The sequence below is a fragment of the Cryptotermes secundus genome, unplaced genomic scaffold (genome assembly GCF_002891405.2).
Source record: "Cryptotermes secundus unplaced genomic scaffold, Csec_1.0 scaffold62, whole genome shotgun sequence".
In the NCBI taxonomy this organism is placed as follows: domain Eukaryota; kingdom Metazoa; phylum Arthropoda; class Insecta; order Blattodea; family Kalotermitidae; genus Cryptotermes; species Cryptotermes secundus.
In genome coordinates this window covers 2,237,054-2,262,917 of record NW_019727786.1, presented here as the reverse complement: position 1 = coordinate 2,262,917, position 25,864 = coordinate 2,237,054, and the positions used below count along the sequence as shown (strand labels likewise).

Genomic DNA, 25,864 nt, shown 5'->3' with positions numbered 1-25,864 from the left:
ATTAATAACAGTAACACATACATTTCACAGCCTCACCATACAAGTTAAATATATAAAATTGAAACAAAATACTTTATACAACAAACTAAACAACCCATGCAAAAAGTTTTAACATATCATACACAACATTTTACAGGTTCTCATATACAACGCATAGCAAAATAATGATAACATCACTCTTTAAGATCTTTGAAGTAATAAATATAAACATTAATTCATAAATGGGAACTTCTTAACAGGTGTCTATGAGTACTCTACAAAAGTTTCTAAGTTACACGTATGTCATAACTAGACACACACATACAAGTGTACAAGTGTGAATTATTTAAAGAAGAGGTACAGACATATTCATACATTATCATCATGCATTTGTTGAGAAAAATAATTGTCACATCATATGTTGGTAACTATTTTCCTTACTGCAATGCACTGTTAAGAGCATCCAAGAACATACTCAGCTCTTGATTAATATTAATCATGAAAACACAAGTGATGGCTTTTAAAGAAAAATACCCAACCTGTTGCAAAATAATTCTATTAAATTTGATTATGGCTGAAGTTATATCTTAACTAATTGGGAAGTGATATTTGTACAAAGCTGACTACGATTTAAACAACAAAATCCATCATATGAAGGGATATGTGAGATAAACAAAAGATTAAAATGACAAGTAAGAAAAAGTATAAAATCTGAAAGTTTATGAAATGAAAGCAGGTCCTACTTTTTTTTTAACAAAAGTGAAACTTGTGTTAATAAGAGCAAGTAAACTCATATAATTTAGGAAATGGAAATTAAATTGTTTAGAAGTGTTATGAGATGTACCAGATCAGACAAATTTAAAAAGGGAGATATGAAAACCAACTAAATATTTAATTGGTAAATGCATGAATATAAAGAAAAATGGTTAACTGAAATGGACAAGACTTCCAAAACCTGCCTTTCAATACAAACTAAAAGGAAAGGGACAATGGAAGGCCTTTTGAAAGGTCATTGTGTACTCAGAACAGAGTTCAGCTTGAGCCATGTAAGGCACAAGGATGATTCTCAGCAGCCCTATCATTTACGCAGTTTGGCAAGCCTCCCGTTTTACTTGCAATGCTGATGATAATTTAACACTTTCCTGATTTAGTATTTAAAACCTATATCTGTTCCACACATTGTCATCACTACCATTTTGATTGATTTTTGTTGAACAAAATGACTAGATTAAATTTAGTAGTTCTTACATTAATGTCAAGTCTTTGCTAATCTGTTGGCAAGCTTTCATATTTTTTTGTTTCACTCCTTGAAGTATTGTGATTAGGATGCAAACCCAGACTGAACATACAGAGACTGTACAATCCATGCCTATTAACACTGTAAATGTATATGATTTATAACATAATGTCACCTATGCATATACCTGTCCATTATAGTACCCTTGTTTCTTCACCACTTAATCTTAATTTTGGTTTAACATTTTACACTTTGACACAACATGTTTCAGCCCCAAATGACCATCTTCAGGTGTCTTGATATGTTACAAATATTTTATTAATTATGTTAAAACTGCTACACTGTGTTAGTCCGTGTTAAAATCACACACTGTAGTTCTTTTTTCAAGGCAAAACAAGATAAAATCCATTACAATTTCTATTAAACCTTCGTTATTTTGGCACATTTTATTTCACCTCACAAGGAGTGTCATCTATTGTTCATAAATGTATGCTTGTCTCAGGTATTTTGTTCGGGCAGCTTGCCCTTCATGTTTGTAGCCTACTTTTCAGTTATGTCTGCATATGTCCCTTTACTAGTAAATACAACACCACACGCTGTAGAGGAGACACACAAACCAGGAGTATATGCAGACATAACTGAAAAGCAGGCTACGAACATGAGGGCAAGCTGCCCGAACAAAATACCTGAGACAAGCATACATTTATGAACAATAGATGACACTCCTTGTGAGGTGAAATAAAATGTGCCAAAATAACGAAGGTTTAATAGAAATTGTAATGGATTTTATCTTGTTTTGCCTTGAAAAAAGAACTACAGTGTGTGATTTTAACACGGACTAACACGGTGTAGCAGTTTTAACATAATAAAATATTTGTAACATATCAAGACACCTAAAGATGGCCATTTGGGGCCGAAACATGTTGTGTCAAAGTGTAAAATGTTAAACTAAAATTAAGATTAAGTGGTGAATAACAAGTGTTGCAATATTGACAGATGATAAATACATGGACGTTAAGTTAGTATTATCAGCTAAAAAATTTCAGGTGAAGATGTTATTGAAGCTGTTGTGTGAGCATGAGGGCCATGTAAGCAAGAGTGGGTCATAACATTTTCTATAGTAATAAAAGTTTCAAAATTGTCTAACTTGGTTTACTGGACAAACTCTTTAGCAAAATACAAAATATTTTGGTTTGATGACTCATTACAGCATTAGATGTGAAATTTGGCATTACAGGTCCCTCTGCTTAACTAATTAAGCACTACACCATGAAGGCTTATGGGGAGTGGATGTACAGACCTGCGTTTTCTTGACCTCGGCACTAGCTGGAGGTGAGTGGTCAGCTTCACGCCCCTGACGTTTTTACCCCCTGGGAAAGAGCCCTCGGTATCCATTGAATAGGAGGCTGGGTGGGCTCCAGAGCCGGTCTGGACGACGTGGAGAAGAGAAAATTCTTGTCCTTACTGGGATTCAAACTCTGACCCCTTGGTTGTCTAGCCCATAGCTAGTCACCATACCAACTGCACTATACCGCCTCCTTGGCATTGCGAACTCTCCTATATTAATCACTGTCAATTTTGCACATGCATCCTGTGTGTTCACAGTAAAACCTCCTTTTAAAGTGCCTTTGGGAAGAAGAGAATCTGAACACCAAACTAAGAAAAATTGTAAATGGAAGACATTTAAAACTGAGATTACTGACTTGGCATTAATCACTGAAATTGCAGGTTAAATGAAGAAAACCTTAAATGTAGGAACATTAAACAGGGGTGACATGTTTAAACTCCACACTGAATTATCCCTAGTCAGATTGACTATATCACAGTATTATAAAGCTAAAGTGGGTCCCACTTTATGCAGGATGATTTATGATTTAATATCCTAACTTTACAAGCTTTTATCCGAGGTCATTCCCAATTAGAAATGTCTTTTAAACATTCTCACATATATTCTCAATGCAGGAGTTGGGGTAATTCATTACTTTATGTCTCAACTCCAGAAGATTATATCCAAAATCATTCCCAGTTATAAATGTCAGATAAATACTTCTCAGAGCAAGATTTGAGGTTCTCATGTGGGGATTATGAAGAGTTCTATCTCCCAGACTATATTATGCTGTGTAGTCCATTGAAAGTAAACTGATGTCTTGGAGGAACATGTGCCCTCCATCTTCAGGGTCAAAGAATAAGCCAAGCAAGCAACCAGCATGAAACAGTCATCAGTGTTTCATGCTAGTTTCTTTCCTGGCTTATTCTTGTTCAAGAAAAGTTGGGCAACATGTCCCACCGAAACATTGGCCGACTTTCACTGGATTAAATGGCATTATATCGCAAAAGACAGAACTCTTCAATCTCAATGATTATGCACCAAAGGTTGTTTGAAATTGAAGAATTGTTTTGAGCAAGTCATGGTAATTACATGTTGATAAGAATGCAATATTTGCATGCACATGCACACCCTTGAATGGAACCGGCAGATATTAAGTACGTGAGTAAATTCTAAACCGTTCTGACAATGGTTTATGTCACTCAGAAGTCCAGAAACCCAGTAATACTAAGCATGTTGTGTTGCAACTGTCTCACAGCATGATATCACTCATTTTTTTGGTTTAAACATATCTTTCACGTTTTCAAATGCCGAATATGCAGATATACTGCACATTTATAGATTTTGTGATGGGAATTTTTATGCTTCTGCTAAATACCAGTGATGGTATCCAAATCAGTGAATTCCATACTGAAGAGTACTTAGCAACATCTTCAAAAGACTGTGTGACAGCGGTTCGTTTTGTAGTGTTCCTTCTTCAATGGACTGTCTGGCATGATGCAGTATGGCTGAAGAGGAAAACATTATACAGATGGCACAATGAAGTCCTAATCAGTCTACAGATTATTAGGCATCATCACAGTCCATGAACATGAGCACCGAGAATGTTACAACAGGAAAGCATGTGTTGATACCACAGTACAGCATGTTCAGCATCTCGAACCCAGGGATCAAGCATTGATGTGTTATGTCCAGTGACAAAGCTCATTTTATCTATGACAGGGTCAATAACACTAACAACCCACATCTGTGATCTGAAGTAAAGCCCCATGATACTATGGAAATGAATGTTTAACATCAGTTCAGTGTAAATGTGTAGTGTGGTATCATTCGCAATCAGATGATCAGTCCATTTATCTTCAAGGGTCATCCTACAGGTGACATTTATCTAAATTTCTGGAGAATGAATTCCTGAATCCATTAAAGGACATGCCTCCAGAATCATGATTGTATATGCATTTGCAACATGTTGCAATGCCTCCCCATTTTACCCACAGAGTGAAAACACATCCTGAGCATCGCTTCCCTGGTTAATGGATCGGTTGTGGTGGCCCCACAACACTGGCCACCCAGAACTTGAGACCTGAACTCCCTAGATTTTTATCTCAGGGCCACATTAAAGATCTAGGGTGAATTGAATTGCTATATTGCACTTTGGATGCTGCAACAAGCATAAACATCAAACTTAATGAAGAAATACGAACCATATGCTCAATTTACTTATGAGCTAGGATGTGTATTGAGGCTGTGGTCATTTTGAATAATTACTGTAAATCCATCAATAAAAACTATATATAAATACATGTGTTCAATTATTTTTTGTAACATTCTAGGAATGATAAATCCATACTTGTTGAGGACTTGAATCATGTCTGTTGGCAATTCTAACTAGGAATGATCTAAGGTTAACACACTAACTTGTGAATCACACCATAATTCTCTCATATTGAATCAATCTCCTGTACCATGCATTCAAAACAATCAACATTTATATGAGTGAAAATCTTAAATTAAGAAATGGGATTCCATTGCTTATATATATATATATATATTCCTTTCATTCTGAAATTAGAAAATAAATGTACTATGAACGCTTATCTCTTCATTTCCAAAATGTCTTCCTTTTATCGTAACAATTTTTACTTTCATTTTTCTGTCATGGAGCCCTGCACAAAGCATTTGATTGATCATATTCACAAACAAAATATAAGAAGTTCTGTGGTAGGTAATAAACTGTATCAGCCTCTCTCCCTCTGCCCTTGCATTATTTTGAACATTTTGTGGAACAAATGACAGTATGTGATCACTCAATGGTCATTAGTAAGTCATCTCCTTCAAGTTTCATGTTGGGCTTAATGTCTAATGACTTAATAACACCAGCAACAGGAGCTTGTACCACCATCTCCATCTTCATGGCTGACAGCACTACCAAAGCTGCACCCTTCTCCACTCTGTCTCCGACAGCTACACGAATGTCAATCACTGAACCTGGCATTGGTGCTCCAACCTGGCCCTTGACATTCTTGTCGGCCTTCGGGTGGATGTGCAGTTCCTAAATATTACAAATAGGAATTATTATTGCTCAATGTGTAAGGTACACATTTAATATCCCTTTCAGGCACTGAATATGTAACTCTGAGATCAGAACATTATTTCTAATCTATGTTTTACCCTTATACTGCACACGGGATTTAACGTCTCCTTTCACTGTGATTCCTATAGTTATAAAAGAGTGCTTTATTTTTTCTCTCCAGAAAGGTAAAGGTACTGGTAGTCACATGTGACAAAGGAGTAAGTTACTGCAAGTTTTGTCACAGAAAATACACCAATGAACTCAATATCCTGTTTTATTAAAATGGAAGCCTGTATGCTATTTCATTGCACACCACCAGGAAAAAAAAACTTGTTATTGAGACTGGATCTTCCTTATATTTTCCCTTATTTTATTTATTTATTTAATAATCTATTTAATGACATAACTAATAGATCAGACTATACAGAATTGAATGATGGGATTAATGAAAAATGAGTTGAAAGAATGCAGAAGGAAATGGCTTCGGCTTCATTTGAGGTACCATTGTATAATCCCACATGGAGGGATTGAAAAAACCATGAAAACCTCAGTCCAGATAGGCAGTTTCTGGACTAAGATTTAAATTTGAAGCCTTCTGAGTTATAATTACTCAACAGCAACATTTGATTTCTATGCTATTATATACCGGCAAGTTCAACTGTTCATCAAATCCTTTTGCATTCAGTAAACATCTGAGAATACATGGGAATATAACAGACCAGTACTTCTGTTAAGATTTTAAACGATGTCACGATTTATTTCCCAAAGAGGTACTATGTAACTAAATAACTCCATGGAGCAGACCCCTTCTTAAGAAGCTTATAGTCACTCACCTAGTCCGGAGGTTCCTCACCTTTTATGGAACCCAGGGGTTTATTATTGTCTTTATGTGGGCCCAGCACTGATTGCTATCCTGTGCTAAATGAATCCAGTCTGCACTTCCTACCCTACTTCTTTAGAATGCATCTTAATATTATCTTCCCACCCATGTTTAGGTCTTGTAGTTAGTTTCTTCCCTTCAGGTTTTCTGACCAAAATTGTGCACCACCAATAAACAAATAATACTGAATTGATAATATTCTCTAACAATTATTTTCGAACTCTTGCCAAAACTCTCTCTTCAATAGATGTAAATAACTGACTCATTACAGTACTCACAAAAATATTTTCAAAAAACCTTTTGGACATAAACTTTGTCAAAGTGAAAACTAAATTAACATTATACACTCTCATAAAAGCCAAATCTCTATAAGGATACAAAGAAGTTTTATAAAATGCACACAAAAAGAACCTGCTAAGTTTTTAATTCATGCACTTATAAGTCAAGTGTGTACTTTTTAGCTACAAGGACTATCCCAGACAGACTTATCTCACAAATTATAAAAAAAACTCTGTATAATAAAGAGACAAATCAAATTACAGTACAGTTTCTCGTTTTGCAAAAATATTTGAGAACTATGTGTATATTAGGACACGACTTTATAGTCACTAGACCAATCGTTCTCAACCAGTGTGCCATAAGGCTTTGACGAGAACAATGATTATATAAAATAATACAAATATAATTGGTATATGTAACAACATTATTTTTTGGTACTTTTTTATTTTTATACAAAACTTAAACCATTCTATTCTGATTACAGTGTGATACAAAAATAAATAATCCCCCAACTATGCTGCAAGCACACTGCACTACACATTCTACTTTCATTTCCTCATCATTTATGTACTGTATATTCTGCATCGAATTACACGTCTTTACAGCAGAACACAATGGCAATTCATTAACTCACAACATTTAAATTCACTACATCATGATGCTATCACAACAATTAAACTGACTGGTCTGAAGATATCAAGATGAGCTCCTTTCACACACTACAAATTAGTATTTCTGATACAGTGGGCAGACTTCGAGGTTTAAATAAATATAATAGTAGCTAAATACTTCTTCTTTCACTGCACATTTCACTACACTGTACAGCCAGCTAAAGATGAAACTGTAAACTAATGACCAAAGTTATAAATGATATTGTCATGTGTTGGGTATGTCACGCAACAAATAACTTCACTGGGTCTCGGATTTAGTGAATCTTTATTGAACACTCACTCTTACAATTATTATCACTTGACTTCTGGTCCAATACTCAGTGCAATGACTCAACTATCCTTGGCCGTGGTTGGATCTCAACTGTCTCTGGCGGCGGCTATCCCAAGATTGTCTCGTTCTTGTCTGTGTCATCTCTGGCTCTGCTTATGTAGGCGTTATGCGGACCGGATACCAGACACCATTTCTCATGGTTCTGTTACCGCTGTTCAGACAGTCCGTTGTTATGGGAATACTCCTTATAGAATACACCAGTAACGTTTTTCGTCTCATCCATTGTTACTCAACAACAATTCATTGTTATGATTTGTCGCTGTGTTAACTCCCCAATTTTCACGTATTCGTTGCCGTGGAAGTGTCCATTCTTACTGTAGCGCTTGTCATGGCGATGGACGTAAGATAACGCGTCACAATATTATGGCTGGCAACGATAACAAACCTGATGTACTTATGTCCTGTGACTTGTCTAAAAAGTAAATATCCCCAGGGAAGAAATAAGACCACAAATAAAGTATTACATACTACAAGAGCATCAACTGTCCCCATATTTTATAAAGCAGGCCTGCTTTGAGCGTACCTTGACAGCTTCCTTATCCTTGATGAAGACTGATCGAAGCTGTCCATTCATCTCAAAGAATACTTCCCTCTCCCCATTTGGTGTTAAGTCTTCTGCCATGGCTAGGGTCTTAATTCCAAGAGTCTTACCCTTCTCAATAGTGACCTGTGTGAGGTAACATAACCGTGTTATTATTTCATTAATAGAATTTGTCATATTTTAACCCTTCACTTATTTCCAATGAGATCATGTGCACAATTTCTGCCTAAATGAAGTTTGAACAAGATATACTGTGAAAGGAGAATACCATGTACTCCTTTCGAGTAAATCTTTGGGACTTGCAGGTGCTGAATGTCAAAAACTTCATACAAGAATTCAGAATATGTTTGTTACATTATCTGGATTGGTTCTGTGACAACTGAAAAAATTCAAGAAATGTAAAAAAAAAAGTACAATTTTTTTTCAAATAGCCTGAGTACACTACCTGAATTGTAATTCACTTACAAAACCAAAAATGCATTTAATTTGATCAAGAGTCTTATAATATATATACAACTTGCATAACGACATTAAAGTGAAATATCGGCATACTTTAACATAAGGAACACCCTCCTGAAGTCTGCCACATTCCTCCTAGGTCACCTGTATATATATTATATAGCACCAAATAAGTTGGGACAATGAATACTTGAAAATTTAGAAGGATGCAGTCATGACCTACTTCAAGGTACTACTATCCCAGCATTCACATAGTGAGCCTGCAAAAACCAAAAGAAACCTCAGTCAAGATTGTAAGAAGGCAGAGATTTGAAACGGTTACCTCCTGAATACAAGTCTAGAACATTACTGCTACAAAGACCAACACATTATATAACAATTAAACTGATCATAAAAGATTATGTCAAATACAGATTTTCCTTACTTCAAACTCTTCTCCAACTTTAGGACCAGTGAGGAATATTCGTGTATCCAGCTTATCAACTGGTCCAAAATTTTCATGGAATGTGAGGTAGTCATCTGTGACTTGTGGGTAGAGGGCTGCACTCATTACATCACGATCCGTTGAGAACGGGTGTTTCTCCTTGAGTTCTACTTTGAGCTTGTCAAAGTCTAGCAGTGCTAAGCTTGCCCCTGGGCGGCCTGACACACGTGGCATATCTTTTAGCACCTGAAAAATTATGACAGTGTTAATATAATAAAGGAATGCATGAACGCAGTCGCTCTCTAAAGCTTCTATATACAACTGCAACATTTGTGTGAACAGAGACACTATAACCTTAATATCGTAGACTGTCTTTTTTCTTAAAATTATATGCAAATATATGGAAAGTTTGTGAATGTTTTTTTTTCCAACAAGGGTTAAATATAAAATATGACTATATGAGCTTCTCTTTCCTATAAAAATAAATATGATTGTACTCTGACATGAGAGAAAGGGAAGATGATGTTTATGTTTTCTGATAAGAAATAAACCTTTGACATATGAAAACAACATCTGAGAGGGTACACTTAGTACATAAAATTACCAATGACATACCTATTTAAAAATTGGAATAATGAAATGCGTGTTAGTTGCCTGAGTATTAGTGAAAGTCTCAAACACTGAACTTCTACAGAACTTTTAGAAAAGTTTATGGAATAATCGGATAAGGCCTATACGGAAAAACCAACTTACAAGCTTATGCAACTAGGCTTCATTACAAGTCAATGTAGCTGATAATTGGAACTACCTAACAACTTTTGGTACAAGGATTCATATCAAATTGAAACAATATCTATCAAACAGTTTAGGGGACACATGAAAAGTAAATTTATGGCCTTTTGTAAAGCAGACTTTATTACAGGTCAACATTTGCTGAATATTGGATAATTCTGCTTGAAGTTTCCCATACCAAATTTCAACAAAATCTGTGAAATGGTTTATAGAATATATGAAAAAAGCCAATTTATGGCAGAATGTAAAATATTCTTTATTACAGATCAACTTAACTTAGAATTGTAACTGTCTAACAAATGTTGGTGCCATATCAAATTCAGGCAGTATGTCTGAAATAGTTTGTGTGATAACTAACTGCAACTCATAAATTATCCTGATTATAACTTCTTGGCATGGACCATGCAGAAAACAACGTTCAGCTGCTGCTGTCTAGTAATGGCTGTTGTACAGCTGCTTATTTCCTGAGGGTTAAGGGCAGCTGGCTCATAAGGCTTACAACTTCACTCCCATCTGTGAGCCAACTGTCTAGAAAATGTGGGAGACTTGATGTCTCACAAACCTATGGACATCCACGGTCTATTATAGGGATAGCTTTAACTTTTATGAACGAAGTTTAATGTTCAGTACAATTATGAAACCAAAAATAATTGCAACTCAAACAAAAATAAAAATTATAGACATCATAAGTGTGTATAATTAACAAAAAAGTATTTGAAGGTAGGAATGCAAAATGTATATACAAATAATATATAAATAATGAAAGCTTTTCCAACGTGCCAGAGATATGTCAGTTTAGATGTGAATTATGGAAGAAGAACACTTTAATTCTTGACATGTACAGTATATAATGTGACCATTCATATAATGATAGTTTTCAAAGCAAAATCCACACGTGTCAATATTTTAAGTGCAGATGGAAAAACTGTCATTACTGGAATATGTAACACTATAGGATATAGAGAATTATTGGGTTTTTAGACTATTTCCATCATCTGGAATTCTAGGTAATAGAGGATGTGATGTTTCAGAAACTGGATCACTGGACCAGTGATTGAGATTAGCTCTTCCTAAGGGGCCCAACTGAGTAGGTGTCTCCCTTTCTCATTTGAAGATGGAAACAGGTCCAGTTTCCGAAACATTGTGTCCTCTATTACCCGGAATGTCATCTATTACCTAGAATTCCAGACAATGGAAAAAGTCCAAAAACCCAGTAATTCTGTGTCATCCACCATTGTCAGAACCCTTTAGAATCTACTACAGGATATGTTGCCTTCTAGAAAAATATGTATATAAGGCTAGAAATATTGTAGCATTTTGATTATCTCTGCCTTTGAGCCATGTGTATCTTCTGGATAACGTGTTCCTAAAATGAGGTAAATGTAAAGTAGGGCACACAAATATCATAAAAGGTCCATGGCTGTGTGTCTAGTGAATTGACGCATAAATTTTGTAATTTTTTTTACACAGTTTTACTATATATCACACGTTTTTAACAGTGTTGTTGTTGCTGTTGTTAGTCTAAGATGGTAATCTGCAATAACCAGGGAACCATGTATAATGAACATACCTTTGACCTGAAGGGTTCAGGGAAACCCTGGTAAGGCTCACCTATGAAACCTTGGAGAAATTCAATGACTGACTTGGGGAAACTCAGTTCCTCTGCTTTGCTTAGGACATCATCTGCACTCAACTTATTTTGGACCATAAACTGAGCCAGATCACCAACTACTTTTGATGATGGTGTCACCTGCAAAAACAGGGAATAACTTATTCATGTCTTGCACATTTTTACAAGAAGCTCCAAATTAATGTGATGCCTGCTTTCCGTTAAACATTTCAACATCAACCTAAATAAGATACCACAATTTATAAATTATTAATTATGCAACATACTGACCTATTTCTATGTATAATTTCCACTATTCCCTCTAACTGAAAGCTGTCATACATCAGCCAAAAAAAAAGTTGTCTCCGTCACCATATTTGTTACTTATCATAGAAATGTTTCATGATTTAACTTCATATACAACTCACATTTCTATTTGCAACAATTCTTTAGCTACTGCTAACAAATGGAAAATTCAGTAAATATCTATTTTCCACAGCCGTCAGGTTACTTTTTGCTCAACTGAAAAATGGCCTTGATAAGCTCTGAACATTTCAGTTTAGGTCATCCCCACTAGAGATTCTGTTGAACTCTATGGAGTATTTTTGGAATGTGCTGATAGAAAACATAAATTCTCGTTACGTGCTCATTTTATGCAATTTATGGAAATAAGACGAAGAATCTTTTTACCAGCAAATTGGACTTTAATTTGAGGAAGAAACTAGTGAAATGCTACATTTGGAGCATAGCTCTGTATGGGGCTGAAACATGGACACTTAGGGCAGTAGATCAGAAACATCTGGAAAGTTTCGAAATGTGGTGTTGGAGAAGGATGGAGAAGATCAGTTGGACCGATTATGTGAGAAATGAAGAAGTGTTAATTAGAGTCAGTGAGCAGAGGAATATCCTACACGAAATAAGAAAACGGAAGGCTAATTGGATTGGTCATGTTTTACGCAGAAACTGCCTTCTAAAAGAAGTTATTGAAGGAAAGATAGAGGGGCGGATAGAAGTGACAAGAAGACGAGGAAGACGACGTAATAAGATGCTGGATGACCTTGGGGACAGAAGAGGATACTGTCATTTGACGGAGAAAGCTCTAGATCGCATTAAGTGGAGGAACTGTTTTGGAAGAGACTGTGGACCTGTCGTCTGACAGATTACTGATGATGATGATGATGGAAAGAATATACAAAATCATTCGTATAACAGCAGTTGTTACATATATACTTACGTAGCAGAGTAGAGACACAAATGTCATGCCAGCCCAAAATGAAGCTTAATACACAATGGCAAATTTCATATTATAGTGGAATTTTACATATACAGTGAAACCTCCATTTAAGGTTCTACTGGGGAGCAGTGAATCTGAATACTAAACAGAGGAAAATATTAAATATGGGAAATTTCACACTGAGATTATTAAGTTGGGATCACTGAAACTGATCAAATAAGAGAACACTATTAATCAAAGAACACTGAATGGGTGTTTCACTGTATATCCAGAGTTGAGAGCTGGCTACACTGAGATTTTACTGAGTCCGGAGACAAATTCTGGAATAGTCCTTTCAAATGGGCCTTAATTGCTTCCTTTCATAGCCTTCTCAATTAATTATTAATAACCATTCTCCAATTTTATGTTATATAACTTTTGAAATTAACAAACTGTTATTACATACACTGCAAGTTGGAGTAGCTCAGTTGGCATAGTACCAAAAATATGTGCTGGACAACCAAAGAATTGAGGTTGGATTACTGGAAGGAGGAAGAGATTTCTCTCCCCTCCACAGCATCCAGACCAACTTAGAAGCCCGTCCAGTCTGCATCCAATGGATACTGCAGACTCTTTCTCCTGGGGTGGTAAAGAGATTGGGGCATGAGGCTGACTGCTCACCATCAATTCAATTCAATTCAATTTTATTCATCCTTTTTAGTCAAACTACTGAAATAGGATAAATCTTACATGCACATATAAGAAATGTAAAAGTAACACAAATATGTCAGCTATGTCTCATTTTTTCCACTTCTCTAATTTTATTTGGCAAACTATTTTACAATCTGATTCCCATATTCATTGCACTTTTCTTGATGGCAAAGGTTAAGAATGTTACAGCTATAACCTCGCTTTCCTATGTACTCGTACTTCAAGGCATGATGATTAATTCAGAATAGGGACGCTTTGTGAATTAGCCTTCACCATCACACTTACTGGATCACAGAAAGTCAGAGCTCCACCTTGCATAGATCTGCTATTATTGGTTTAGAATTGGCCCTATGTTGACATAACTGACTATCGATAATATCTCTTAATTGTACACCCGAAATATACAGAGCCAAAACTCATAAAGCCAAAATAATTTTCACATTTTCAACATTTTACCATCAATTACTAATTCTCTGATTATTTAATAACGATGTTTCAGCTGCATACATTACCTAGCAATGAATGCAGTGGAAATATGATCATGGATGGTGATTAGGCAGGTTAGGATGAGGCATCTGAAGCCCATTTGAATGTACTATTACGGATTTCATTTTCAAGAAATAAGGAAAATACCTACTGTTAAATGACTCCAAAAACACTGACATAATTTTGTGAGCTTACCTTTATTATATCACCAAGGAGAAGATTAGCTTCCCTGTAAGCCTTCTTGACATCTTCAAAGAACTCTTCGAGCCCAAGGGAGTAAGCTTGGAACTGAAGGTTTGTGTATTGTCCTCCGGGGATCTCACTCAAGTATACATCAGCATTACCAGATTTCATTGTGGTGGTGCACTCAAATGGTGCATACAGAGTTCGAGTTTGCTCCCAGTATGCTGAGTATTCACTCACATTACTCAAATTCAAGCCTACAGTAAACAAAGGAACATGTTAAAATGAAGAATGTTTTTAAGAACTACTGAACAGAACTTTACTGGTTGCTATTACAGCAGCCCTTCTGCTGCAAGCTGGAGACCTGGCTTCCTGAACTTGGGAATGTTCAGGAGTCTTGAGCCATATCCAGTTCAGACCATGCAAACAACTGTGTATGTCATGACACTATCACACCACAACACTCATGATTTACAAATTCATACTACTGAACATTTAAGTCTGTGTTTATGCTGACAATATCTACACTCACTTTGGATATAGGAATGAACTACTGTTTGGAGGCGTATAAGATGTAAAATGTTGAATCATTCATACAATTAGTCTCCAGGAAATCACTATGCTTTACTTGGATTTGAAAGGTATATTTGCTTATTGCAGGTAGAACTGGTAAATCAACTGTCAATACAAAGACAGTCTACAGGCAAATAATATAAGATGAAAGACAACTGTCAATTGAGGCACCACCCACATGTGGCAAATAGCTGGAGAACTGTGACTGAAGCACTGATTTTAAACATGGCCAGCCTGAGACTTCTGAAGCATACAGAGGTTTAGAAATAAATAAATTTTACGCTCTTTCTGATTTTGAACACTAGATACAGGATCTGATATTGTAATAACATACTGGTATATCTTCATCTTCTGTTTATATTTCCACTAGGTGGGCCATTTTAAGACAAAGTCTCTTCCATTTTTCTCTCCTCCTGTAACCACTCCACTTATATCCATATCCAGTCTTGTCCCACTCTTTTACTTTAGTGATAGAAACATATATATTTTTAGTAAATATTAAAATTAAAAATCTCTTAATTTGTTTATCTATAAATACACTGAAGCAGACTCCTCTTGAAGAACCAGAAGTCACTCAGTTGGTAAAGAAATTCTTGTACCTGAAGGCAAAGTGCTACACTCAAATTATCCTGGCTCTGGGCCCTATCTGAGCAAGTTAAATCCAGTCTGTACCCTCACATTCAATTTGATTAGTTAGTTAGTTATTGGAGAGGGTGGGTTTCCCCATGCACTTAGACCTGTATTGGTCCATTGTGCTTCCCTCTACGATTTCTACCATTCTCTATATCCTACCGGTACTGGTGCTTACCATCAGTCCCGCCCAGCCAGCAAGACCGGCTCTACTAGCTGAGAGGTAACTATAATGCTTCCCCCATCTACCAGAGGTATTAGAGACTGATGCTGGGCGGGAAACGTCCATTAATTTGGCTCAGTGACCTCCTTTGAAGATATGAGGTTCTTTTACGTGCCATAAAGCTACGACACGCGACCCACGGCTTAAAGTCCATTCCGGAGGACTTGTTCCCTGAATTTTTCCACCCTTAAAAATTCGACGACCTCCGCCGGGTATTTGAACCCGCGTACTACGAGTCATGAGGTGGGAACGTTACCTCTAGACTACGGAGGCCGCTATTCATATGGTTACTTTCTGTCAATCGACCATCTTTGTTCCCATCATGTTGCCGAGAGTGTTACTTTACATTTAATTGCTTTCCTCTTATTTACATTTTTATTGTCACTATGATTTGCTGTTTGCTGGTGGTACAGCAAGGAATGCTACACCAAAATCAGTAATTCAGTTGTAACAGTGGGGGCTTGCATTATACTACATGTCTATTTTATTGTTTGTACTCCATTCATCTCTTTTACTATGTACCCATTTGGTTCCATTACAATTGTGTTTACCGATTCATCTGCAATGTTTCCTTCATCAGAACAATCCTACATACTGGTCAGAGGCAGAAGGGGGGAAGGGGGTTAGATAGAAACAGAAAGTGGTTTTCCTAGCTGGACTTCATTCCTACTTTGACAGACACGGATACTCATAACTGTGCCGTGGAATGTGAGTATATACTTCATTAGATACAGATAATTGTGCTGTGATGTAAAATGTGAATTAGGGGAAATGCAAATAATTGTATGCATTGTGGTTGTGCAAGAGTTAAATATGACCACAAAACACATCTAACCTGTATCTAGTTTGCTTCCCTGAAGGCACGCTACAATTGCACCCATACTGGGTTGTGATGTCATGCCAGACATGGAGTCTACTGCTACATCAACAACATCTGCTCCTGCCTCCGCACAAGCCAACATAGAAGCCACACCTGCTCCAGCTGTATCATGGGTATGGATGTGTATCGGAACATCCGGATGTTTGTCTCTCAGTGCTGTGATCAGAAGTCTCGCTGCAGCTGGTTTCAGTAGTCCAGCCATATCCTACATTAGAAACACAATCATTTTTATTATCAAAATATTTATAACAATGATATTTCACTGTAACCTCAACTGTATTTGGAATTGTTCACTGTCTGGTGTATTGTATATTCTGTATGAGTATGTAGAACACAGTTCTTCAGGCAGCTGCTTGTCAGTTTGCTGACATACCAAATGTTATTTTTGGAATTAGTTAATGCTGCCGATAATAAAAATGTTAAGGAATATACTTGGTTCTATGAGAAACTTTTTTTTATTACTAGTGGGGTGGGACCAAGTCCCTTGTACTGCAACCACTTCTGGCCTATTGTACCAGCCCCAGATGATAGGTGAGGGTGATTGTGGAGCAATTGGTGGAATCAAGATTGGCAGGGGAAACCGAAGTACTCAGAGAAAACGCGCCCCAGTGCCATTTTGTCCACCACAAATCCCACCTGACCAGACTCGGGGTTGAACCCGGGCCACCGAGTTGGGAAGCCAGAGACTAACCGCTTGAGCTATGGCACGGCCCTATGATAAACTTAGTAACAGATAGCTGGAGAATCTACATAACATGGAGCTTCATAATTTCTAGTTTTCACCTAATACTGCTAGGGTAATCAAACTTACGGAGGACAAGATGGGCTAAATACATATTGGACATGGGGAAATGAGAATACATACAAAGTTGTAATAAAAAATATCTTAAAGAACAGACATCTTGCAAAAGCTAGATGGGCATGGGAGAGTAATATTCACACGGGTTTTCATAGTCATGCTGATGCTGAGGATATCTGGACCTAATGAACAGAAGGTAACAGTAGGATGGAAGAAATTACATTACAAAGAGCTTAATAATATGCAGCCTTCAACTAAGAGAATAACACGTGTATTAGGGACTTTAGAAGTGGGTTTGCCTCAGCGAGTCGATTTATTGGATATTCACCAGGCAGCACTACAATTAATTATAACACCTTCAAACTTATTGTAATTATATCACTTCATAACTATGAACAATGATTAACACTCTAAAGGTTACGTGGGGAAGACATAAAATTTTAATTATCACCCAGAAGAAACAGAGACACAGGTGCAAGAAACTGTATTTGAGTTAGTCCTCTATATATAACCCCTGCAAGGCCACACATTTTCCCCAACGATGTATTAGCTGCTGAATATCTTGATCATAGAAGGTCTCATTTTGAGTGTTAGGAAGTCCTCCACTGCAGAAATGACATCATCGTCTTGGAATCGCTTACCACGAAGTGGCTTCTTTAGCCATGGAAAGAGGAAGAGTCGCTCGGTGCCAGGTCTGGTGAATACAGTGGATGGGGGAGAATTTCATATCCAAAACTGGCCGCATGTTTCACTGTAGCATGAGCAGGATGAGCTGGTGCACTGTCATGAAGAAGTCGCACCTCTTTTCCCAGCATTCGTGTCGCTTTTTCTTGATTTCCTCCCATAATTTTCTCATAAGGTTCCGGTAGTATTTACCAGTGATGGTGATGCCCTTTTGCACATAGTCGGTCATGATGACACCCCGCTGATCCCAGAACATGCTCAACATTAACTTTCCTGATGACAGCTGGGATTTGGTCTCCTTTGGTGGCAGCGAGTCTGCATGTTTCCAATGCTTGCTCATTTCTTTTGTTTCAGGGTCATAAAGATAGACCCAACATTCATTCATCGTGATCAGGAGGTCAAAAAATTCCACCTTTTCATTTGACACAACTGCAAAAGTTTCTTTGTCACATCCATCCATTGCTGTTTTTGAACTGGTGTCAAAAATCATGACACCAAATGCACAGCGACCTTTGTCATGTGTAACTCCTCATGGATGATGTTGAAAATCGACCCATGGCTAATGCAGACCTCATGAGTAATAGCTAAGATAGTTATGCGCCTATTGGATAGGATCAAAGCTTCCACCTGTGCCACAATTCCTGGTTCCTCAGCGAGAGATGGTCTTCCACTTCGGGGTTCAACTTTGAGGTTTGTCTGCCCACAACGAAAGCGCCTCTTCCATCTGGCCACTGTGTCATATGATGGTACACCTTCCTGATACACAGCGGTCATCTGGTTGTGGAGCTCCATGGCAGACTTGCCTTGCAAATGCAGGAACCGTATCACAGCGTGAGCCTCCACTTCCTCAACCAACATTGCCATTTTGCTTTTGCCCCTTCCGGTGGCTCCCTCTGACCACTTGGCATGGGAAAATTTGATGGATCAGCAAACTCAGGAAATGGGGAATCTCCTATATAGAATGATATTTTGGAATTATGATTTTCTCATGGTGATAATTAAAACATTATGACTTTCCATCGTACTGTAAGTACACCATATAAAGATTTTTCTTCTGATTTCTGAATTTTTCTTCTGACTTGTGTGTCTGATTTCTTCCTCTGACTTTGTCTGACTTCTGGTTATAACTTCCATGGCTCATTCCTAGTTATAACTGTCAGGAGGCCATGATAGCAGACATCGCCTTGAAGAGTGTCATTTTCCATATTTCTCTTTTAAGAAGTTGTTACTGTGCACCCTACAATTCATTGCTCTCGTTTTAACGATTCACTGCCATGGATATCTGCTTTCAACAGTTAAAGTTACACTGCGTGCAGTGAATTATAGTACTTGAACCGTTGTGTAGCAATGGGCACCTATTCTTGGATGCCTGGGAATGTGTTTACCTATTTGTTTCCCAGAAATGGCTCAATATGTCACAATAACTTATATGAGACCTAGGCATAAATGAGAAGGCAATATCAAAATTGCTCTTTGAAAATGTAGGATGCAAACTGGATTAAAGTGACAGGATAAAATGCAGTGGGAGTCTTTTCTGAAAATTGTACCAAGCCTTTGGGTTTGATAAAACAGGAATCTATTAATCATGACAACTACATACTTTTCAAGAAAGATCCTGTTATCCTATTCATTAGTTAATTAGTTCATTAATCTATTAATTGCATCTTTTTTAGTAGAAAACAAGGGGAATTTAATATAACTCCAAATAAAACAAATATACCTTTATGCATAGGATATGTGTGCCTGCTTTAACGAGCTCATCAGCCAGGTTGGTGTAGTACTTGAGGTCATATTTCTTGCGTGTGGGGTCCGAAACATCACCCGTATATGAGATGGCAGCCTCCACCACACCTCCTGCCTTACCAGCTGCTTCCATGCCTAGCACTAGGTTGGGGAGGTAGTTAAGTGAGTCAAATACTCTGAAGATGTCCATTCCGACCTGCACAGACAGCTCACAAAACCTATAACACAAGAGAAATCAATCTGTTTCACTGCAATTAAACTCATCTAATGTTTCAATGAATGGCAAAAGTAACGAGAGATACCTGTCATACCAGTATGCATTCATATACCTTGCATACCTAAATATGATGCACCCCAAAATGAACTGTCAACCCCTCTTCTTTGAAATATGTTTAAAAACAGATAAAAGATCAACTGAAACAATACTTGTTATCATTAATAAAATAACGCATTTAACTAGGCCAATTTTTTCTCATAGCCTTGCACATTTCACATTAAGGAACTGGGACCACTTTCTGGGACTGATTTTCACTAGCCACACTTCTGGTCACTCCAACCCAACTGTACTGAAAACCTGATGTAGAAAGATAGAGGCAGCATGGATGGTGTTGCCAAGTCTACAGTTAACACTGACGCACCTACCAACGTTTTACTGCATGCATGCCAACATGAACACATAAAAGAGCCCCAGTTTCTATATGCAAAAATGTCAAAGAGAAAAGTTTGTATGGTAGTTGTGTAAATACACCATAGAAAGCTAAGAAGAAAAGGGAAACATATCCCAAATTTGATGTTTATGTTATCTTTATGGTCATTCTCTCATAATATCTCTATAGTTAATTTTATTTCAAATAAATAGCCAAAAGTAATGCAGTATGGCAGAAGTGCCTCAAAAAGAAGTACAGCCTATGATGAGTGCTTTGTTTAGTGAGCATTTCTTATGACCTGTCAATTTAATTATGTTGAACATGGCAATATTCGTCATTTTAACGAGTGAATATTTAGAGGATTTTTGTTTAACATGGGATCTCTCCCTCCTTCCTGGATTTGTGTAAGCATAATCTTTGACAGTAAGGGTTAGGTACAGTTTAATTTCTTTAATAATCACATGGGTATACAGGTGCATTCTAGCAACTCATGAGCATTAACTGTTATATTTCATTTTCATGCACAGAAATTGTACTGGCTGTAAACTGAGAGTTACCCTTACCACACTAGTGCTTCCAGTCTGCCTACTACTCTTAGTGACTATTGACATGAGCCTTTTCATGGGATATGTCACGAAGTTTGTGCAGAACAAGTCTTGGTAAACAACCTGTAGACAGTCACAGGACTGTCCTACTGCACAGAAGCAAAATTGAGATGAGACAGAAAGAGACAAATGATTTAGCTGGAACATGTTTCTGTGATAGGTCCTCATCAACTAAGCTTCACAATAATAAGAGCTCAAATCAATACATCAATTACTTTGAAGCCCTTCAATGACCATGTAAATGCATGGGGCTTCTGCACAACTTTGGAGTATCATGCTTTACATCACATGAAAAGGACTGGTATAAATAGGAACTCACAACTTTTACTTTATTGTTAAATTTATTTACATTCCGTAAATCCAGAAACAGGCAGACACCATCGGATATGAACCTCTGACTATTACTTCCAAGTCTATGCTCCCTCGTCTTTCTTGGGAACTTTGTTGCAGATCCATAGTAATAAATGGCACGTGCAAACTTGGTCATACTAGTGACTGGATGTGTTTATGCAGGTTCTGTTTCTCGGCAGTAGTCAGAGACATAATACAATCTTATTATTATAGTGAATGTTTTCAAGAAACTGCACCCCAGTGGAGACAGGAAAAAATGAAGGAAAACAGGAATACTAGAAAGTCATAAATACAATGGCATTCATCAGATCACACAGCTGCCACATTTGTTCAGTGTTGAATGCTGTAACAATTATGTCTCACAGTATTCAATGTAAAAATATGAAGTGGTAACCATTATATTTTCTCCTTTGTGTATCAATTCCATGCATGATGGTATGATTCACACATACTTCATGTATTACAGAACTCAACAACAACCCAAATTTGTATTCATTATAATGGCAAACCTGTAGAGATTCACTCTGATTTTTCGATAAATTTATACATTTCCTACACCCAAACTGCCTATAATAAGTATTTGTTATAACATCAATTTTTCACCCAATTATGATCTTTTGTTATGACGGACTTCCTCTGTAGCTATTATGCCATAGTGTATGGTAGTTAGCACACTTACTTGAAAACAACATTGTCAGGATAATTCGTATAGCCAACTGCATTTGCTCCTCGTAGCAACATCTGGAAGGGAATGTTGGGAATCTGCTTACGCATGTCTTCTAATCTTTCCCAAGGGCACTCATGAAGGAAACGAAGTGCAACGTCAAATGTGGCACCACCCCAATTCTCCATGGAGTAGAGTTGACTGAAATTATGTGCAACATAGGGAGAGATGCTTAACAGATCATGTGAACGAACCCGGGTTGCCAAGAGTGACTGGTGTGCATCACGGAACGTCGTGTCCATCAGCAATAGACCCTTGTGGTTTCGTACAGTTTTAGCAAATGCTTCTGGTCCTTGGGCCTTCAGAATGTGACGGAATCCTTGTGGAGGTTCTGGGCCTAAAAACACAGCAGTCAGTTAGTAATGTGTCCTGTGTGAATATAAGATGCTGATTTATTTTATTGCCTATGAGTTTGTATCATGAAATCTGTAGCATTATGTGACAGTAATTAAAGCAGTGATTCGTCTTATCGGTGTTTCATAAAATAAAGTGCTCTAAAATAAAGGAATTTCATATTCTGTACCATATATCTTCAATAAGCTCTTATTTAATGCTTGTATCTATGTGTAGAACTAAATTACTTCACTCTTGTAAATGTATCTTTAAGACATTTCATAAAATTGCAAATAATGACACACATTAATTTGACTGACACATGAAAGTTAGTGCATCGCAAGAAACAAACACTGATTAATCTTATTTATCAATGATGAGAAAATGAGAGGACATGACAAGAATATTTTAAGTTCATAGCCCCAGTGATGCTGGGTGGTAACAAGGCTATTAAATATTGAACAGACTGCTTTATGCATTAAACTGTACAAGGTTGTCTGCAAACAAACCAGGGATGATACTCATTAGTTACTAAAAGAATTAACTCTCATCTCAAAGAAAACCTGTACCTGAGATTCAGCCAAACATCATATGTGACAATTATGAAGAAAAAGAACCTAATTATTCTTTTCAAAACTGGGTGCTTAAACATTTATTGTGCAGTATCAGTTACACCTATATTCTAGTAATTTTTTCCAATTGATAGTGGGGGGTGAGGTCCAACTGGGTCCACTCGGCACAGCGGCCACTGATTGGCCTATTGTAGCCTGCCCCGGGTGATTATGATGATGAAGAATTTGGTGGAATGAAGATTGGCAGGGGAAACCGAAGTACTCAGAGAAAAACCACCCCAGCGCCACTTTGTCCACCACAAATCCCACTTGACCAGACCCGGGATCGAACCCGGGCCACCGCGGTGGGAAGCCAGCGACTAACCGCTTGAGCTACCATGAGGCCTTCCAATTGATAACTTGGGTATAAAAAAATATGTTAGGTTTCTTTCATATTTTACACAAAGGTAGTAAGTCATTTAAAATTACTCATACAGAATACAAGATATTTATGGTAACAGGATCAACACACTGCCAACATAAATTTTTACCTTATTAGAATAGAGAAAAGTTGGTACAACATATGCTGCGTCTCTAAAGAAGACTGCTGATACTTTAAAAGAGATATTTTTAATTAAACAAATGACTTAAAACGTGATTTTCTAAACTGTTATAAAGCTCTCAGAGCTTTAATCCCTATAATTTTATTGGATACGAGTGTCACAAGTAGTGGTACATTTGCAAGTGTATCAATTTGCCTCTGTTGAATGGTGACCATTCCTGAGAAATCACTTGATTGTTTTATTATAAACCCGTGGTACTGAATTTAAAATTGTAAATCCAATTGTTTAAAATATCATCATATTTCAATGTCATGTTCTAGAATGCATAAATAACAAGCTCTCAGGCCAGTGGACTAGTAATTAGGGTCCAATTATATGGCCTCCTTGAAGTTGAGTCACACTCCACTAGACTTCTGTACTGGAGCTGCAACTTTGGGCACTTATAGACATGCTGATATAAGTGTGAAGAGAAACTGAATATTGTTCGGATGTTTCATGAAAATTAGGAAAAAAAAATGAGATAAACAGACCATGTTTGCACAGAAAATTCTGTAACTTCACTTTGAGATAAAAATAAGATTTCCTAACTAAACTGTCTGTCACATCATAAAATTTACCAAGCGTATATCATGGAATAGCTGTTAGGAAGCTGGAGATATACTGCATATTCTGAAATGCGATACAAATAGTGGCAGAAAAAGTGATAATTAATAATTAAAATGAGGAATATTTAGAAGCATTATTATTGTTAGTATATCAGGCCAATCCAAACAAATCAGTTATTAAGGAATATTTCCATCTTTAAATTCTTATGACCATGTAATAAGGATGGTTACCTAAAAGCAACAACAATAATCTCTATATTTGTATTACTTTACATACATTGTGTTTTATGAGAGATGTGAACATATTTTATGAAAGCTGCCTTATGGGAGTTGACAACATATAGCATTGTTGATATTTAGCAATATTTTTAAGGAACTTGCTGCCTTCTCTTTTATCCTGAAGATGGAGAAACAGGTTTTTCTGAAACACCAGTAATTATCTACCAGAGTACTTGGTGTCACATCCCAGAAAACAGTAATAAATCATAGTCACCACCATGAGAACCTCAAGGATGACAGGATACTATATCTTTTCATTACTTTTAAATTTAAAATGATGCTGTTATATCATAATAATTGCATGGTATACTTATACTGCATAAGCATGTAAATGTCATGGACAGAGAATTTCCGCCATGTAAAGAACAACTTAGCAAATAATAGATGGACTTCTCTTATCCTAGATTACAGCCATCTGGCATGTGTCATTGTGTAATTTGGTACACAGGTACCAACATTCTGAAGGAACCTGCAGCCTTTTCTTGAGGCTCTCCTACACTGAAGAACCAGCATTTCAGAAGAAGTACTGCCTTATTTTCAGGTTCCCCTAGCCTAAAGACATTGGGCATATGTTCCTCCAAAAGAAAGGTAACTACATACTGTCACATACTAGAAGGCAAATCATGATATTCACCACAGTAAGAACATAATCTTATTCTAGATTCATTCTCACATTGCACAGTTTGATGAAATTACATGGACTTCTGTATTATCAATATTCCACTTCTTAGTTCACAAAAAATATTGTTCTAAGAGGATCGTACTGAAAGTCACGAGCAACAATTTTTGGAAGGTAACATGCTTTATTATTGACAAACCAAATACACCACCTCAATCTACAGACCTTTCTTTATTTTTCCACGTAATCACCACTTCTTTGTACACATTTCTCCCAGCATTCTGAGAGTTTGAAAATTCCCCTTCTGTAAAATTCTGTTCCAGCCATCTGAAGACACTGACGCACTGCTTTCCGAATTGCCTCCCTTGTCTCAAAATGTTGTCCACGCAGCTGATCCTTCACAAATCCGAAAAGATGGTAGTCGGAGGGTGCCAGATCAGGGCTATAGGAGGGGTGTGGAAGAACTTCCCACCCCATCTTTGCAATTGCTTCCAATGTGAGGCGAGCGGCGTGGGTGCGAGTGTTGTCATGCAGGATGATGTTTCATCTCGGACGTTTGTTGCCCAATGCATGACAGAGCTTGTGCAGCATCTGGACATAACGAGCAGCATTGATAGTTTGCCCAGATTCCAGGAATTCAGCCAGAATAAACCCCTCTGCATCCCAGAAGACTGTGCCCATCACCTTCGCAGCTGATGGCACTGTCTTTGCCTTCTTTTTTGATGGAGAATGCACATGGTGCCATTCCATACTCTGCCATTTCATTTCAGGCTCGAAATGGTGAAACCAGCTTTCGTCACGTGTCACAATACAGAGCAAAAACTCATCACCTTCGTGTCGATATCTCTGCAGCAGTTCTG

General features: G+C 37.2%; 1 protein-coding gene across 1 annotated transcript in view; it reads right to left on the bottom strand.

Moving 5' to 3' along the window:
* Positions 1-3,913: 3,913 nt before the first annotated feature.
* LOC111864904 (pyruvate carboxylase, mitochondrial) overlaps positions 3,914-25,864 on the bottom strand; it is a gene marked incomplete at its 5' end in the record, with an annotated part of 45,751 nt that continues 23,800 nt past the window's right edge. The window contains 8 exon segments of the mRNA XM_033751620.1: positions 3,914-5,595; positions 8,301-8,444; positions 9,202-9,447; positions 11,564-11,743; positions 14,208-14,452; positions 16,457-16,706; positions 19,705-19,945; positions 22,010-22,391. Coding sequence (XP_033607511.1) covers positions 5,347-5,595; positions 8,301-8,444; positions 9,202-9,447; positions 11,564-11,743; positions 14,208-14,452; positions 16,457-16,706; positions 19,705-19,945; positions 22,010-22,391 — 1,937 coding nt within the window. The 3' untranslated portion in view covers positions 3,914-5,346.